Here is an 18,302-nt window from a genome sequence, read left to right as displayed (position 1 = left end):
AACGTCCTCCATTTCGAGCTAAACAGCATAGCTTTATATATGTGGGAGTGTTTTTAAGTTTCAGTTGGTCACGTCCTACATTTATTTCTTGCATGCCCTCCATTTTGCAGTGCCTCGTTCTCGAGGTGCTAGTTTTGCAGTGCATGCCCAGCAGCATTTTAACCATCTGTCCAGGTCCAGGAGGAATTCCAAAATGTCTTCCATTTGGGGCATGACAAGGAAGCATGGGTTTATTTTTATAGGAGTGTTTTTAGCTTTTCTGTGGCCGTCTTCCATTTTATCTCGCATGTCCTCCATTTTGCAGCACCTTGTAAGCCTCAGGTGTTGACCAGATGTCCTCCTTTTCCAGGGCATGCCCTACATTTCAACTGTCTTGCCTAGGAGGGAATTCCAAAAGTGTCCTCCATTTTGAGCATGACTAAGCAGCATGGCTTTTAAGAGTGATTTTAGCTTTTCTGTGCTCTTGCCCTCCATTTTCCTCGAATATCCTCCATTTTGCAGTGCCTTGTCCTCCTTTGCAGTCTTTCTTATGGGAGGACTGCTCAACACAGTACTAGGGGGGCTAGTTTTGGTGTTTGAAAATGCCCATATCCCTTTGGCATTCATGTCCGCAAGAAACATTGAAATGCAGTTTGACACCACTTTAATTGCTGTGGTTCAGTGCTATGGGATTCTGGGATTTGCAGTTTTGTGAGAGATTTAGCCTTCTCTGTCAGAGAGCTCTGGTGCCGCAACAAACTACAAATCCCAGAATTCCATAGCACTGATCCCTCGCACTTAAGGTGGTGTCAAACCTCTTTTATTTCTCTGTGTGTGAAAGCAGCCTAAGGGAAATTTGTTCAAAGCCAGTTGAGAAGTTTCTAACTGAGGTGCATTATAGTGATTTTTCCCCCCCAAGGAGGTTACAATCCATAAACAATCAGATTAATTTAAAAGCCTCTCTGATTGTCAGCTCTTTCCCTGATGCGGCTTCCTTGCATACCCTGAAAAGTGCCAAGCCCATGTTAACTAGGCACTTCCAAGTAAATGGCTGGTTCAAAGTTGGGTTAATAACTCAATTGCCTGAAAATAAAACTGATAGTCTTAATTTAAATACCCCAATAGAGTATTTAAGTGCTAGTTCTGGTTATGGATGCTGAAGGCTGAGAGAGAGATGAAAAGAATCATAGTAAACACTGTATGTATAAGAAGCAGTTTATTTTAAAACTGTTCAGATATCAACTCTTACTATGGATTAAAGCACCAAACAGCAGGAATACTACAAAACACTGCAGCATGTTGTAAAATTTACAAAACAGAATTGATCAGTACAAGTCCATTATTTTTATTCAATAATGCATAATACTGTATTAATGCCTTCATTTTAAAAATAGTTGTTCCCCCTTATTACAACGAATGTAACACTTTTTGTGGCATGTACATTTTAGAAATTTTAGAGAAAAGTGTAACCGGTAACAGCTAAATAAGTCTGTTACATAAAATATTATTTAACTTTCTTTTAAAGCAAAGCTATACCCTTTACTGAAGCTCAGCAGTTTATTTTTGAAAAGTATAATGCATGTAAATACATTCCAGAGTTATTTCATAAGAGGCATAATTGCCAAGCCCTTATTTCTTATTGCCCAGTGAATAGAAATACTTGCGTAAAAAGAAGATTTGTATGGACTGCGTCTAAGATCAAACTCCATTATAGCTAAATAAATCAGATAGGAATCTGTCAGCCTCTTCATTCACTTGCAGTTTTACATGTTCTGTGTAGGTACTGAATAAGATTGTTTACTGAATACTGTATAAAATACATGATGTAACATCTTCATTTTTTTGTTTGTTTTACTGATAATTGCACTTAAGAGTAGAATAGATGCAGTCTACTTTTGTTTTGGGCTGATTCAGCTGAAATGAAAGGAATTTGAATTATGAATTTATCAGGCTGTCACACTGACACTTACTGTGGATGCTCAGCACCCTGTAGAGTAGGGGTTGGCAACTGGAGGCTTGTGGGCCATAGGCAGCCCCTTTGGAGAATCATAGAATCATGATTGGCTGGCCTTCTAGTTGCCAACATAGAGATGAAAGAGGCATGGGAAGAGTGGCATATTTGTGGCAATATAAATTCTTAGCGGGTGCCTTTGTGGGGCTGGCCCTCCACCTTTCGTTGTCCCTCAAAGTGGCCTCTAGGAAAACTGGTAACTAACCAGAGCTGTAGAATCATGCCACAATTGTTTGCAAGGCAACTAATCAAATTTACATTATCTTCTCTGAAGCAAGGCACATTTCTTAGATTAACTGAGGTCCAAAATACACTGCAAAAATAATCCAGTTTGGGATCGATTTAACTGCCTGGCTCAGTATCAGGGAATGCTGGGAACTGTAGTTTATTGTGGTGTCAGAGCTCTCTGACAGAGAAGGCCAAATGTCTCACAAAACTACAGTCCCCCGAATTCCCTAGCCCTGAGCAGGGCAGTTAAAGCAGTCTCAAACTGGATTATTTCTGCAATGGGTTTTGGACCCAAGTTCGTTTTCTCTTTATGCAATGAATAGTAGCAATTCTTAGGCTTAAACAGTGGTAACTTTGGCACCTGTGTATTTACTCTACCAATACATATATATGAGTTTTCTTGGTAGGGTAGTGGACAAACACACTGAAAATTCAGTCTCTTTACAGCAAAATGGATAAAAGGCAGGAGCAAACTGAGTTTATAGTTGCATCTATATCTATCCTGGATGAAATCCAGTTTAAGAAGAAAATGTTTCTAGTATGGCCTAGATTTTGGTTTAAAATTCAAGAATGCCTTTTCAATTCTGTGTAACCTATCCCTTTGGGGAGATACCCTTGCAGCTTACCCTTGAAGGCGAATGATTGTGCTTAGAGTTCTGTAATTGTATGGTTTTATTATGGGATTTTATCCTTTTATGAAATGTCTGTATGGTTTTAATTGTCTGTACACCGCTTTGATCTGTGGAAAAGCGGTATATAAATAATAATAATAATAATAATAATAATATAATAAATTCAGAGGGCATGATAAATGAAAAATTAAATCCTTCTCATGGTTTTCAGTGGGAGAGATTTATGCATTGTTCTACCTTTTACATAAATGGGATTAAATAGTGCCCAATTTTGGATGGATGATGCCTAGAGAACATGTATTTGGATTATAATTTTATTCCAACAGAACCACAAGCCTTATAGCCCCTTAAAAAGTACATTGAAATGAGGTCAGCAGTTGAATGTTGAGTATATGAAGTCAAAGGCTTTATGTTTCCCACAGAGATGCTTGTTTTTCTGAATGAACATATGCTATGAGTACAGTTTATTCAGTATGCAGGAATACATTACTTTGGAAAAGTAGTATTTATCTGTCATTTTTAAATATTACATTGGAAATCGGAACTTCCTAAAGCAGGATTTCTCAGCCAGGATTCCCTGAAAACTAGGCTTCTGCAAGAGGTTCTGCAACCACATCATTTTTTTGAGCTGTATCTATACAGCCAGCCCTCCATATCTACAGATTCAACTATCCATGGCTTGAAAAAAATCAATTTTTTTAAAAAAATCCCCCAAACAAATCTTGTTTTTGTCAATTATATAGGGGACACCTTTTTACAACACCATTGTTTATAATGGGACTTGAGCATCCAGGGGTTTTGGTATCCATTGAGGTTGAGGGGAGCTGGAACCAAACCCCAGCAGATACCACATGCCTATTGCAATCTTTTTTATCCAGGGGTTTCCTGAGAACTGGAAATTATTTCAAGGGTTTCTTCAGAGTGCAAGGGTTGAGAAAGGCTTTTGTAAAGAATGCTTAAAAAAAGAAGAAGAATAAAATCAAACTACATATGAGAACAAGTGCAGGAACTATATGTAGGTTAATCAGGGCAAGAGAGCCAGCCTGATGTAGTAGTTTGAGCATTGGACTAGGATCCCAGGGACTAGAATTTGAATCTCTGCTCAGCCATGGAAACTCACTGGCTGACCTTGAGCAAGTCACACTTTCTCAGCCGCAGAGGAAGGCAAAAGCAAAGCCCCCCCTTTATTAAATCTTGCCACAAAAACCCCATGATGGATTCACCTTAGAATCGCCATAAGTCACAAAAGACTTGAAGGCACATGACAATAGATTAAGGCAAATAATTAAAATTACCCAATTTTCCTCAAAAACTAAAACAGTAAAGTTAGAGTAGTGAAGGACTGAGGAAGGTGAATGCAGAATAATCTATAAATTATTCTTAACATAATAGGGAACGTTATAGTCTTTATAAAATTCACATACTGTACTAAATAAAACTGTTGTTGAAAATTCATCTGGATCCTTATACAAAGCAGCCACTTGTTCACAATTTTATATTCTGCTGACATCTAGTGGTAATTTCATGGCTTAACTGCTGTAATGAGCAGGGGACACATCTAATGAAATGTCAGTTATTTTCAGGGCTTTAAAGCTAATTCCTTTTCCATGAGACCTTGCACCATGAAATATAACCCAGACAAGCATTTTAGAAGTTCTCTCTGAAGCATCTCCAGTATTTGGAAGGTAACTGATCAAATTACGCTTGCAGAAAAGTACCTGCAACTAAATTAGCATGGATTTCCTAATCATGGCAATGTACCAAAGATTAAACTCAAATTGTAATATATGATTATACACCACGTGATAAAATAAATAATACTGAATACAATAATATAGCTATTGCTACCAGCTTGTGTAGGTATATCCTGGGGGAAATTTATGGTGGCATCCCAGAGGCCACAGGGTAGGATGGACCTTCCCCTCTGTGGGTGGAGAGGAGGTCCACCTGTGGGAGTCTTTCTAAAGCAGAGCCTTCTGCTTATAATGTTACCCTGGCAGTGGGGCCAAACTTAGGATGGTTTCAGATCATCTTTTTGGTGGCAGAGTAGCTGCAGAACTATAAGCCCTCTTGTTCCCCAACATACATACACTTTGAAAGCCAGAAAGGACAGCAGCCCAAGATATGGCTTTTTGAAAAAAATAGATGGGAAGAGGGAGAAAATGTGAGACTTTTATTGAAACAGCTTCTGAGTGTTTGATCAAACAAACAAAAAACGTGTGTGCAACTGTCTGCAGACTGAGATACAACTATGAAAAATATCCACTTTAACAAACCCCAACATCCAATTTCAACATACAACAAATCTCTCTTTTCCATATAGCCCTTTGTAACCTCAGTTTACCCTTCCGTGTTCTCCAGTTTTCCTTCCCTCAGTAACAGAAAGGGCATTGGTGTCTAATATAAAAACCCAACTGTACAGATTGAAGTACCAGAAGATAAAAGAATCGATGTTGCTGTCAGTTGATTGATCTGATTTGCCACTGATTTTTGCCACCTGAAAAAGACCACTAAATGCAGAAACAGAACTATGCACAGACCCCTTTAACTTTCAGGGCAGTTGTGAAAGTTGATCTTATGTTATGAGATTAAGATTTTTAACTGAGAAGCTTGTTAATTTTTCTTTCTTAACTTGGTGTAGTTTTTCTTCATTTATAGAACAGCTTAATATTCATCCAGAGCAAAATAATGTTAAATAAACCTCAAAAGCCATAAACTACAGCTAACATATATAACTCACAAAGTTGTTAACAGGTGAAGCAATGTTAACTTTTCAGTCTTACTTTTTAAAATGTATAATAAGCATCTTCTACCATGAAGACTTGTACACTATTTGAAAACATTGCCTGGAGGTTGTCTACAAGACTTCTACAAGCAGTAAAAATAGAAATAATCTATAATATTGCTGAAGATTCATAGGAGAGCATTCCAGAACCCTCTTCTACCTACACTACTGGAGAGCATCATGCCATCCTTACAGAAGTGAAGTCTGGCCAGTAATGCAAACCAGCACTTTGGAATATGCTTAAACCCATCTCTAGAACTCTGAATTAGGATGGAGCCAATTAGCACCAAAATAAATGGGGGAAGGGGAATTCAAGCTTCCTTGGTTTTGTTCAAACCATGAAGTATGATTTTCCTTTATTCCTGGAAACATATGAATGCTCATAAGAACTTTGTGGCTATTTGATCACTATTAGTGCTTCCTGGTGTTTGAACAGCATTTTGATAATTAGTGAGAAAGGTGTTCAGACAATACTTTCATAATTAATGAGAGGAAAATTGCCAGACAAACTTAATGAAAATGTCCAAGGTCAAATGATTGAAGTACCCATGTGAAGCCATAATTTCTTTCTGTAAATCAACTGCTTTATCAGTTCTGAAGCTTCTTCCAACTATATCTGCTAACTCTTAACTCACAAAGGGCAGCAAATCCTTTTAACAGCTGTGGAACACAGAAATATCTGTACAAAGAGCTATTATTACAGAGATGTGATAAACAGATTAAGTTTTTCTTTTCCAACAAAAATTAAAGTTATTAGCCCTGTTCACTGCATTGTCATCAAAGTAATAGCTTCCTTCTTAACTCTCCTTCCAAAGTCTTTCTTCCTAACTCAGTCTGATTCTCAGATACTGACTCTTCCTAAGCAAGTCCTGTTCACATGTCTTTTCATCCTCAAATCCTGTGGTAATCATTACAGACCTTAGCACATTATTGACATTTTTAAGATTGTGACTCTTCAGCATTGTAAAATAAAAGATGTAATAATCAAAACTTAAAGAGACTGAAGAAAGCTTTGCCAGTACAATATTATTGGTTCAGCTTAAGTCTCATTTAAATATAAGGGACCTTACAGCAACTTTGAAACTAACTGAAAGAAAGAAGTTGGTAGCATGAACTTTCATAGAGTTGAGCCTACTTCTTCAGATGCACATTTGGAAAGGAGAATCCATAGACAGACCTGTATAAGCTATTTGTGTGTGAGAAAGTCAATTCAAACTCAAAGCCTTGTGGGTGTGGAAATGAGGTGACAAGTTCAATGTTAACAATGGTCATTGGGGGACAAAGGCAGGAGGAAGGTTGTTGCATGAAGTCAAAGAGAGTAGATAACCATATGAATGAGTGTTGGAATGCAGTGTGGGAAACAGAGAGGAGAGACCAATTGGTCAAGGACACCCTCATGAGGTTGAGGGTTAGGTAGTGTGTGTAGTGTGCCAACCCATTGCTTATGGACTATAGTATGTGGATGCATTCTACTATTTCTCTTTCCAATCAACAATTACAGTTAATAATGAACTTGTCACCTCATTCCATACCTACAAGGTTTTGAATTGGAATTGACAGTCTCACACACAAATTACTTATATACTGTAGGTCTGTCTCTGGATTCTCCACTCCAAAAATGCATTTGAGGAAATGATCAGAAGTCTATGAAAGTTCATGCTACCAACTTCTTTCTTTCATGTAGCCTCAAAGGTGCTACAAGACCCCTTTGCATATTGATTTTCCAGACTAACACGACTATGTCTTTGAATGCTACAGATATAATGGTTTTTAATATCCCTGGAGGGTCCTGATCCAGTTAGCAGAAAGGGAAACATCAATGTTTGTAAATTCCCACCTGCCTTATGTCCTGTAATTCCTTATGTCCCTCATATGCACTGGAGGGCTGGAGGACCCCCCAAACCAGAAAGAGATGTGGTGCTGAGTCTACAAAGAGAGGTGGGAACTGGTGAACATTGTGTAGTCTCCTGGGCAGCCAACAAGAGTATTCTGAACACAACACTGCTCAAGGGCTGACCCTGCTGGTGTGTCCAACTTGTGTCTGCTAGAGGAAGAAAAGATTAAGTAGGTATGTGAGCCCATAAACAGCACAGCCACTTTGTCTGGTGGGGGATATAGAGCATTACACAGTTGTGGGCAGTGCTGCTTGAAATGAAATAACTTCTTATTGCAAACACAAGCTGAACAAGTTGAACACAGGCTATGTGTGAGCTTGCTTAAAGTCTTGGAAATCAGAAGATACAAACCAGTTATACCAAGGATAAATATCAGGGCCCATGTGGGACCATGTTTTACTCCACCATTGTTATTTGTGTTCATTTCCACAATCCATTAGGGCTGGCTGCTAGAGCAGTTCCACACTTTTTGTAGCAGTCAATAGATCAGAACTCCCAGGCGCATTTAAGGAAGAGGCCTGTTATTCATCTGTTTGGTTCTGCTGCCAGGTATTACTGCCCTCAGATACGATTATCTGCTACCAATGCAACTACTGTACTTTACAAAACGTAGAGCTTCTCCTAGATTTCTTTATTTTGGAAAACCAAAGCTGAAAGGACTGCTTCCATGAACAAATTGCTGATCCTATTATTAAGCTTCTGAGCATAGGTAGCTTTGCTTGGGAAGTATTTATACACCAATAACAATGTTCTAGTCAAAGTAACTATGTACTTGGTTGTGTACACGGTGTGGGAAGCAAGATGGAAAATGAAGATCCGGTTTGTAAGTTTTGATATAACAAGCCCTGGAGTCCAGGGAGGTAAGCACTGTACTTCATATGGGAATCCTTCCCAAATGTGCACCAATAAGTTGGCACTCATGTCTTGATGCTAGGGGAGAGGTATCAAGCAGAATTTGTTCCAAAAATGAAAACTGAGATGAATCTGATAATTATTTCCTTTCATTGTTTGTTTTTTCAAAAGAAAATAAAAATGATTTGGCAAGCGAGGTGCTCTGAGTTTCCCCAACTCTGTGGCAGTAAAGTTTTGCAAGGGGATCTCTCAGACTTAAGCAAGCACAGGTAATTCCAGAGGTAAAGTTTTCTTCAGGAGGAGAAGCAGCCACAGATGATAAGAGCTGATTGTAATGACCTTGTCTGTTAAAGAATTCTTCAAAGTGGAGGCAAGTAGCAGCATGTATGGTTACACTTGTATTCACTTTTCCAGATGGGAAGTTCCTCCTACATTCATCCATAAAACACAGTCTGCCTTGTTTCTAGGGCTGTGTCTTTTTCTTCTTTTTTGTTTTCTCCCCTGTTTGCATCTGTGACTACGTGCAACAGAATTGCAAAATGGAAAACCAATGTTTAGAAGAAAGTCATTCCTTCTCCATGCAACATAAAGGCACACTAGGTAAAGTTTCTCAGTGCTGTTAGTCCACTCCACACAGTAGCATTAGCAGCGAATAACATTCATTCCCAGATATCTCAGTGTCCAGTTATAAACTCCTGATGTTATGTATGCTTGGGAATGTCCAATCTTTAAAATTCATACATGACACCATCCGGTATAAAACAATCAATATATTACTGTTGAAGACTTATTGTTTTTGCGACTTCTCCCTTCTTTTTGTATAAAAATTAAAAAAAGACCAAAATATATCACACTATTATTTACACAGTCCATGCTTGCAGAATCACTGAGGAAAAAAACAGAGACATGTTTTAAAACACAGGCATAGCATGCATGTCATTGTCATCCATTGGGAAAAAGCTTTGTTTTGTTAATATGTGTGTTCTGGAATTATCCTGGATATTTCTACAAAACCTTTTGGCTGGTTCTAACAAATGTAGGGTGCAACTTTTGACAATTAAAGAAAGCTTCTGCTTTCAAGATCCTATCCAAATAATCTTTTAGCATCATCTTGTGACAAAGTTTGCTTCCAGATAAGATTCTTATTTTACTGTGCAACCACTCCACCTCAGATATATGGTTTTATAGTAGGCTCAGCATCTGTAATCTTGACCTATTTTCACACTGTTTGAATCATCAACATCATTAAAAAAAATAAAAATCAAAGAGAGCCAGACAGAGCAGCTGCACAGTATCATTTGCCTGGGACCCATCCACACTACATAGTTATAGCACTTCATGATGTGGTTCCCTCCTATGAAATGCTAGGCGTTGAGGGGCATTTACAATTCTCAGCCAGAGAGCTCCTCTGGTGTCTCTGATCAGACTGTTGTCGCCAGGATGGAACCATGGCAGTTAAAATGGAATAATAGCACTATAAAAGTGTAGTGTGAAGAGGGCTATAATAGCAGTAGGGGTTCCCTATGTGGAAGGAGCTAGGTTTGACTTTTATCATGGTTTTCCTGTTGACATACTGCATGGCTTAAATGGCCTGATGTCGGTCCTGATATGCCTTCCCTTCCCCCTTGGAGTTGGGATCGTCCCACTGCATTGTTTCAAACATGGCTTGGGTTATCCTCTATTTGGTTTGGAGTGGACAACTGTCCTTTCTACCCTCTCTTGGTAAAGAAGAACATTTCATCACTTATATCCTATTTGGGCACATGTAGTCCCGACATCAAAACATTGCAGACAGGTTGCAGAGATTCTTTCAGTATGTTAGTAGCCAACAGTTGAAAAGAGCTTTAATGATTAAGAAAGATGTAGGGATCTTGTTTTAAGAAAACAACAACATCCTGGCCCTCAAACACATACAGTTAAGCTGAAATGGGAAACTTATGAAAATGGTATATGCCACTTTGAAAACTGTAAAATAGTAATAATAATCCGCTGAATTTGTAAAAAGTGTCCCTGTTTCCAGGAAGCCTGTCAACACTATAATAAAATTCTTACAGGGCAGCAATACAGGAAGCATTGACTTTATTACACAGGGGAAAAACGGGGGATTCAAAAGACATTATCCAGGGAAAGTTGTGTGATTGCAGCTAAGATTATCACATCACGATTAGAGAGGGCTTATCCCGGAATAACCAGCAACAAATCATTTATGAGATTTCCCCATGAATGATTTGTTGCTGGTCATTCCTTGGTTATTCCCAGGATAAATCCTTTTTAATCGTGGCATCATGTGATAATCTTAGCCGTGATCACACAGCTTTCCTTGGATAATAATTTCCTTTTGAATTCCCCAATTTCCCTCCATTTGATAAAATCCATTGATCCAGTTGTCACAGCAAGAGAGTATGTCACCCTTCTTCCAATTTAGAACAAGAAGGCTACATCTGCTGCATCATGTCATCATGGAGCCAAATGTGTGTGACATCTTTGATCAAGGTGAAATAACATGGTGAGGAATAGGAATCCCTGTTGGGCCTGTTTCTAAAGCAGTATGGAAGGGGAAATAGAATAGTTGTGGCCGTATCATGAAAAAAAATTTCATGCCAGTGGGGTTGGACAGGCACAGTCACCCCCTAGGTGTGACTTTATTTCTTTAATAAAATATGTTCCTATTTAATGTCTTCAAGCCATTTCCAAAGGCAACCCTATCAAGGCTTCAGAAGAGTTATTCAGATGGTTTTTGCCATAGTCTTCCCCTGATGTGTGTGTGACATGTCCAAGGTTAGCCATGGGCTTCCATGACAGAACAAGGATTTGAAACTTGCTCTCCAAGAGTCCTAGTTCAACACCTAAGCCATGATACCATAATGGCTCTCTAAAATCTTTATATCTCAGTTAATATTTGAAGATCTTTGGGCAGCTTATAATAAAACCAGTTTAAACCAATAAATAATAACAATAACTTCAAACGATTGAAAATGTCTTAAAACTTTTATCGGTTACAAACCATGATTGACTTTAAGAAAAGTTAAGTTTCTTAAAGTCAATCATGCAGTTTTAGTCACAAAGCCTGCCTAAATGAGGCAGGGAGGGTTAAAAAGAGGGGGGATTCTGGTGGGAAAACCCCCTGTTTATTCTCTTCTGGAATCTGCACCCCCCCCCCCTGCACAGCCTGCCTTGAAAGATGCGGATGTGCTACAATTGCCTGTTGTTTTCCTCTAAATTAGGCCAGCTGGGAAAAAACTTTAAAAATGCAGTGTGAAAAGCTCTTAAAAGCGAGATACAGCTTTAAAACTGAGATAAATCTAGATTTCTGTGGCATTCATAGAACAAAGTATGAGGCATCTTACTAACAAACTATTTCTAATATGAAACATCTGTGAATAATGTTTAATTGACTTGGATGCAAAGGTGAAAGGTTATTTGGTTCAGTACCTCTCTGGTGGTTAGATTGTTATGGAGACATTTAAGCAGAGATATCTAGATTTGCCTCAATTATGATATTTAAACAAAATACCTGTAAAATGTACTGGTTACATGTTATTGTGCCCACTAAACAATAATCTATATTCAGATCAAAGAGAAAATCCAGGATATTCTACAATACCTTGTGCCAGCATCCCGGTACCGGTAATCCATCTGGTCCCTGCAAAAAGAAATAAAAAATTTTATACTGTGAGAATCAAGTTAAATGCATCACTGATTTTATACATGCTTACAAAACACACACACACACACACAATTCATGATTGACCTGTAACGCTTAAAAACAGCAACAGTTAATATGAACATCTATGCAAAAATTGAAAACCGTGACTTGACAAAAGCAAATATGTAGGAAGGAAATATTGCGCAAATAAATAAATGATTACCAGGTATTACTGACAATAGCTCTTTAGAAAGTCACCACACTGCTGTCTTAATTTGCTGAATTGAAAATGCCTAGGTTTATATAGTAATGTGAATTTCATGGGGAGGGGAGGAAGAGCTACACAAATAAGCACTCCATTTTGATATTGATTTAAATTGTTTTAGACAATGTGTAACACAGTGTCTCCGAGCTCAACTCAAGAAGTGATATAGAAGGTTTGTTAGTGTGTCATTATCTGTTTTTCAAAATGGCAGGTACAGTTGCAGGAATAGCTAGGGAGACACAAGCATCTTCTTCATCTATGGCAGATTCTTTTTGCTTGCTGTCCATTTCATAGGACTTTATCACACTAGTGAGAAATGGGATTTAAAGTAGATTTAAATTAGAAAAACCTGCAAATGTGGTAAGTTTATCACATGACGTTTCACCAGACCAGAAATAACACAAAAATAAAGTGAACATAAAGGGGACAAAAATGGCAGCTTTTTACTTTGGGAAGTTCCCAAAAGTATGCATGCACTTTCTCATTCTTAAAAAAGTAACAAGACCGAGAAGACTGCTTTTATATAGGCAACAGTAAGACTATTGTGGCACCAGACACAAAAAGGCTGATTTATCCACCTGCTTTGTGCACTCTGAAACCACCCACCAATTTGCAGAAACCAAATACAGGCTGGCATCCTGATAGTAAGTTATGTTATTAAGATGGCCACTGTCCAACTTATCATTGCAACCCACTGTTTTTGTTGTGGAGTTTGGAAGACTGTTCCAAGTGCACAGTGACAAAAATCCCTTCATTTTATGGTATCCCTCTGGACAGTGGAATCTCTAGAGTTGGTGTTACCCAGTGTGGTAACTCATGGTGTCACCCCCCCATTGACCTTTTTCCATTCTGCACAATACACAATCCTTAGTAATGTGTTGTGTTTTGTTTTTTTACTACTGTTACTCATAAATCATAATTCCAATATATCACTGAACGTACTGGTAATAATTGTAACATAAACAACTAGCAAAATAAAATTATACTTTTAATTACAATATCTTGCGCACACCTAATTGTATTTACATATACATAGTTTCATGTGGTTAAAGTGAAAACTGGGTAAAATGTGATGTTTTTAAAGAAAAATTTAAAAGAATAAAGTAACCATCCTACCAAGCTAGACTAACCAAGCATAATCTTTGCCAAAGCACAGGTGTATAGGAGAAGGGTACAAGTGGGTACTGCCAAGTAGGGGAACAATTATGAACATCTGAGCACGGGTATGCTTTCAAAAATCTATTTTTCTGGCATAGCCATGCATAGCCTTTCAACTGCATACCTGCCTGAGCTAAACCTCAAAGTGACTTGTCACAGTGAAACCAGTTCTTGAAGACCAGCCTTCTCCCACTGGCAATTGGTGGTGCACGTAGGAGTTGTAAAAGGACCCCTGCATCTGCTCAGCACACCACTGATCACTGGCAGGAGGCAGCTGGACACATCATCGCAATGGTGCAATGATTGTTGTACCTGACTAACATGGTTGCACTTGACTAACTTGACAACTTCCAGAAGCTCCAGCATTACAATCACCGGCCAGTCTGGCTGAGAGATTCTGGGAGCTGTAGTCCAAAAAAATAACTTTTCCAAGCTCTCCACAAGACTTATGAGAACACACGAAATGCATTATACTGAATAAGACTGTTGGACAATCTAATTCAGTACTGTGAATTCTGACTGGTAATGGCTCTTCAGGACCTGAGGTCGAACATGTCCTAGGAATTGTTTTAACTGGATAGACCAGAGACTGAGCTGGGCCTTTCTGTACATAAAACATGTCCTCCACCACTGAGCTATTACTGGCTTTCCCCTAACCATCAGTAATGTTCTGTATGGGGAGGTTATCCCAGATATTAGCATTAAAATATTGAAACATTCATTACACAGCATTGACCTGTCTGGAATAAAATATGCCAAGGCTCATGAAATTGTTGCTTATACTTATGTGAGCTATACCTATGTAAATTGCTTATACTTGTAGTTGCTTATACTTCTGAAGGTGCTTATACTTATGTGAATAAAAATGGCAGCATATATGTACTAATACTAATACCTCTCCCTGAAGTACTTGGCTTTCAACAGGCATCTCTGGCAAACACATTCTGTCACTCACAAGTTCTTTCAACAGTTTGTATACTTGTACAAGCCATACGAGGCCAGATCAAGCCAATCTGCCTTTTGAGGCAAAGGACAAGGTAGTTCCTCCAACCTCCACACCATTTCACACACAGATGCTAACTTATCTGGCAGGTAAGTACAGATGGCCCTTCTTATCCATGGATTCTGCATCCATGGATTCCACCATCCACAGCTTGAAAATATCCCCTCCCCCTAAAAAATTCTAAAGAGCCAACTTTGATTTTGTAAGGGACATCATTTCACTGCAGTGTTGTATTTAATAGGACTTGAGCATCCACAGATTTTGGTATCCATTGGTGGTCCTGGAACAAAGCCCTAGCAGATACCAAGGGCCCAATGTATTATTTTGAGACTAGTGATGGTGTATCAGGATAGCAGTCTAGTTAAGGAAGATGACATTGCCCATATAACTCTGTCCTCCACCTTGCTGCCACTCCCTCCCCCTGGACCTGTTGCCTGACGTAGCTGTGTAACTCAGGTAGAGCTGACCCAGCATCCACAGTATTACATAGTTATCATTTATCCACTGTGAATAGGATTTGCTGCTTCCAGAGTGGGAAGAAGGAAGAATGCAGAAAAAGATAAGCAGAAGAAGCCATGCAAAAGAAGAAAGAGAGATACTATACCAAAGGACAAAGCATATCCACACCATCCAGTTCTGGTAAACTTGGCTCCCCTTTAAAAATGAACTGAATTGAAAAAGGAGAAATATACAGAAAAGTTACAGGAAAGGAAAAGAAAAGAAAGAACAGAAAGAAAGTGAAGATACATCTTAAAGACCTACAGAAACTTTACAGATCTGGGTATATTTGCTCCATTACTGAAACTAGTGTGTGGGGAGAAATAATAGAGTCTCTTTTCTTATTTTGAGCTGTCATAGAAAGTAAAAAAAAAATTATGTGTCTTGGATGGGGTTTTAAAATGGTGTTTGAAGAATGAGGCTTTCAGTTGGATGTGAGTGATGTTCTTAGTCATCTGTTTAGTATTAAAGAACATAAAGCAGGTCTTCATTAACTTGGTACCCACCACATTAGCAGTCATGCAAAATATTGTCATTGCTAAACCTTTTGATAACCCTGCTAACTATTTTTTGCAGGCATCCGGCAAGATCCAATACCAAAGGAAATTGAATCAGTCTCTAATAGACCACCATTTGTAATAATAAGCTGGGTTTTTTGTGACCTTACAAACACAGGGATTGCCATTTATTTGAAGTCTTTGCTGTGGCTATGCACCTTCTCTAGTGCTATTTCATTACTTCAGAAGACTCTCCACAGGAGGCCATACTTACTTTGTGGTACATACTTGATTGTTTCATGTTTTTAGGCTATCTCATTAAATATATGGTTTGGATTTTGTCTCTACTGGTACAAACCAGGCTGCTGGTTTAACAGAAGAACAATAATGTGCTGCTGACTAATGCAAGTCATTAACTGGATACTGCCTGTGACAGTTTCAGCCTGCTTTCAGGAAAAGTTCTGGTGTGATCTTGTGTCACACTATTTTCACAAGAAGAAAGGGTACCCAATGTAGATCTTCTATATCTTGTCCAAATAACATGATTTTCTATATTCTTGCAAAATAACTTGAAAAATAAAGACATATAACAATTAAAATAGGAAGGTTTTAGGCTATAATGGTTTTCCCTATTTATAAATCTAGGAAAGATATAAAGTACGTAAAAAGAATTGAGATTCTGAAGGAATCAAATCAGAATTTGAAAAAGATTATGTGATAATGATGATCACTTGCTAGCCAAAATGCATAACTTCTTAATAAACTTTAACTGGAAGGAGGAACTCATAAAAGAGTATATGATCAAACAGCCTAGAAGTATAGGGCATAATATTAACTTGGTCAATGGGAGAAAGCATAGATGAAAAATCTTAAATATGATTAGATTTCATTTCCAATTTTTTTTAAACAAACAAACAAGCTTCATTTATATACCGCTTCATACCGCCTAAGCAGTGTCTAAGAAGTTTACATCTGTAAGCTAATTTGCCCCCAACAGTTTGGGTACTCATTTTAGCGACCTCGAAAGGATGCAAGCGTGAGTCAAGCTTGAGCCCTTTTGCTGGTCTTGAACTCGCAACCTTGTGGTTTTGAGTGAGTGGCTGCAGTACAGGCATTTAACCCCTGTGCCACCAGGGCTCTTTGAAAGCAAAATTAGAATTATAACATGAAATCTTTTTACTTGAAATTTTTGAGGAAGCTTTTACATTAGAACAACAGCATGGAAGGTTAATGTTGCATATGGTGACAGCAGCACAAATAGTTTTTGCGAAATACTGGAGAGGAGTTGATAGTCCTTCAAGCAAAAATTGGTTTAAAAAAGCACTGAAGTAGCTAACTGCTAAATTAACATATTTATTAATGGGCAAATCAGAGGAAATATTTTTGAGAAACTGGAACTTATATGTAGAATATTAGAAAAGAACAGACGGAGATTTGATGTGGATAGGATTTGAGAAGTGAGAATTAAGATAGTTGACTAGCAAGATTAAGTAGGTATCATTTTCTCAGGCTCATTTTCAGAGAATTACTTTTTAAAAAGATCCTTGTATATTACAGTTGGCCCTCAATATCCATGGATTCAATTATCCACGGCTTGAAAATATTCTTAAAAAGTATAAACCCCCCAAAACAATCCTTGATTTTGCTATTTTATATAGAGGGGACACCATTGCACTATGCCACTGTGTTTAATGGGACTTAAGAATCCACAGATTTTGGTATCCATAGGGGGTCCTGGAACCAAATCCTAGTGGATAACAAGGGCCCCCTATATATTTCTGCTTTTCAGTTAACTCCTTCAAAATGTACAGTTTAAGCCATAAACAAATAGGATGTATGCAAAGCATCAGTCATAAAGAATAAAATCGCACCAAACATTTATGATCTATATTGATGACATAGCAATATATTAAAAATATCTTAATGGGAAAAATATAGCTTTGCATTACATATGGACTCCATTGTAAAAAAAAATGTCCAGGGAGTCTAAAACTTTTATGGCCATGATCCTGACATTGGCACCTCTAATAGTGAAGCTAGTAACTATTTTTTTTAAAAAGAGGTGAATTGCATAGGATAACCTATGTCTGTACAGGTGAGGTTAAAATATATATATAGAAATATCCCAAAATAGCACAAAAGCACAAAAAGTACCAATTCTAAATTAAAACATAGCAATTTTGTATAAATGAAGGAAATATATGTTCCATAAATAGTAAGTAACAATAATGAATCAAGTAGTAGCCGCCTTGATCATATTTATGGAAAGGCGGGGTAAAAATAAAATTTATTTATTATTATTATTAGTATACCTATAAAAGAATTTACTTCGGCCTTGTGAACTATAGCAACATATTCTGGTTCAATTTACATATTTTTTATTTGTATTAAATATGATTTTGTGATTTTAAATATTTGTAACAGCTATATTTATTATGCAGTTAAAATATATGAAAATGTGTGCACATTCTCTATTAAACACTGTGGCATTTATTATCCTTCCCCCAACCCCAAAATATGGAACTAAAAGTGTGCATAAAATTATACCAGAAAATTAGTTTCTGTTTATAGATTGAATGAGGGGCATGCAAATAATATAGACCAGCTGTATAAAACTAATGGTTTTAATCATGATAGAAAGTGTAAACATTAAGCAAGGATTACAACTGCTACATCATGTGACTGGCTTTTACAAAGCACCTGAAAAAATGTAATTCAATAATTAACCAGATTGTATGATTACTGAGGAGCAGAAAAGTAGGCAATTAAAAGAAGACCATGTATTCTAGTGTCATATAAAACTGAAGCACAGTCCTCTAATTCTAAGTGAAGATCTAAAACTGTATTTTACCA

At 37.7% G+C, this 18,302-nt stretch overlaps 1 protein-coding gene across 19 annotated transcripts in view; it reads right to left on the bottom strand.

Annotated features, from left to right (window-relative positions):
- Positions 1-5,010: 5,010 nt before the first annotated feature.
- Positions 5,011-18,302, bottom strand: part of LOC121921570 (collagen alpha-1(XXIII) chain-like) — a 445,373-nt gene continuing 432,081 nt past the window's right edge. For 17 of the 19 annotated variants that reach the window (XM_042449815.1, XM_042449816.1, XM_042449819.1 and 14 more), the window contains 3 exons: positions 15,059-15,121; positions 11,987-12,025; positions 5,011-8,899 (listed from right to left, as the gene is read on the bottom strand). In XM_042449815.1, coding sequence (XP_042305749.1) covers positions 8,846-8,899; positions 11,987-12,025; positions 15,059-15,121 — 156 coding nt within the window. In that variant the 3' untranslated portion in view covers positions 5,011-8,845. Of the gene's footprint in view, positions 9,269-11,986; positions 12,026-15,058; positions 15,122-18,302 lie in introns of all 19 variants that reach the window. The other 2 variants (XM_042449818.1, XM_042449821.1) reach the window with 2 other exon arrangements.

Source organism: Sceloporus undulatus, chromosome 2, assembly GCF_019175285.1.
Source record: "Sceloporus undulatus isolate JIND9_A2432 ecotype Alabama chromosome 2, SceUnd_v1.1, whole genome shotgun sequence".
NCBI lineage: Eukaryota > Metazoa > Chordata > Lepidosauria > Squamata > Phrynosomatidae > Sceloporus > Sceloporus undulatus.
The sequence above is the reverse complement of the archived record's forward strand: the minus strand, read 5'-3'. Positions and strand labels throughout refer to the sequence as shown.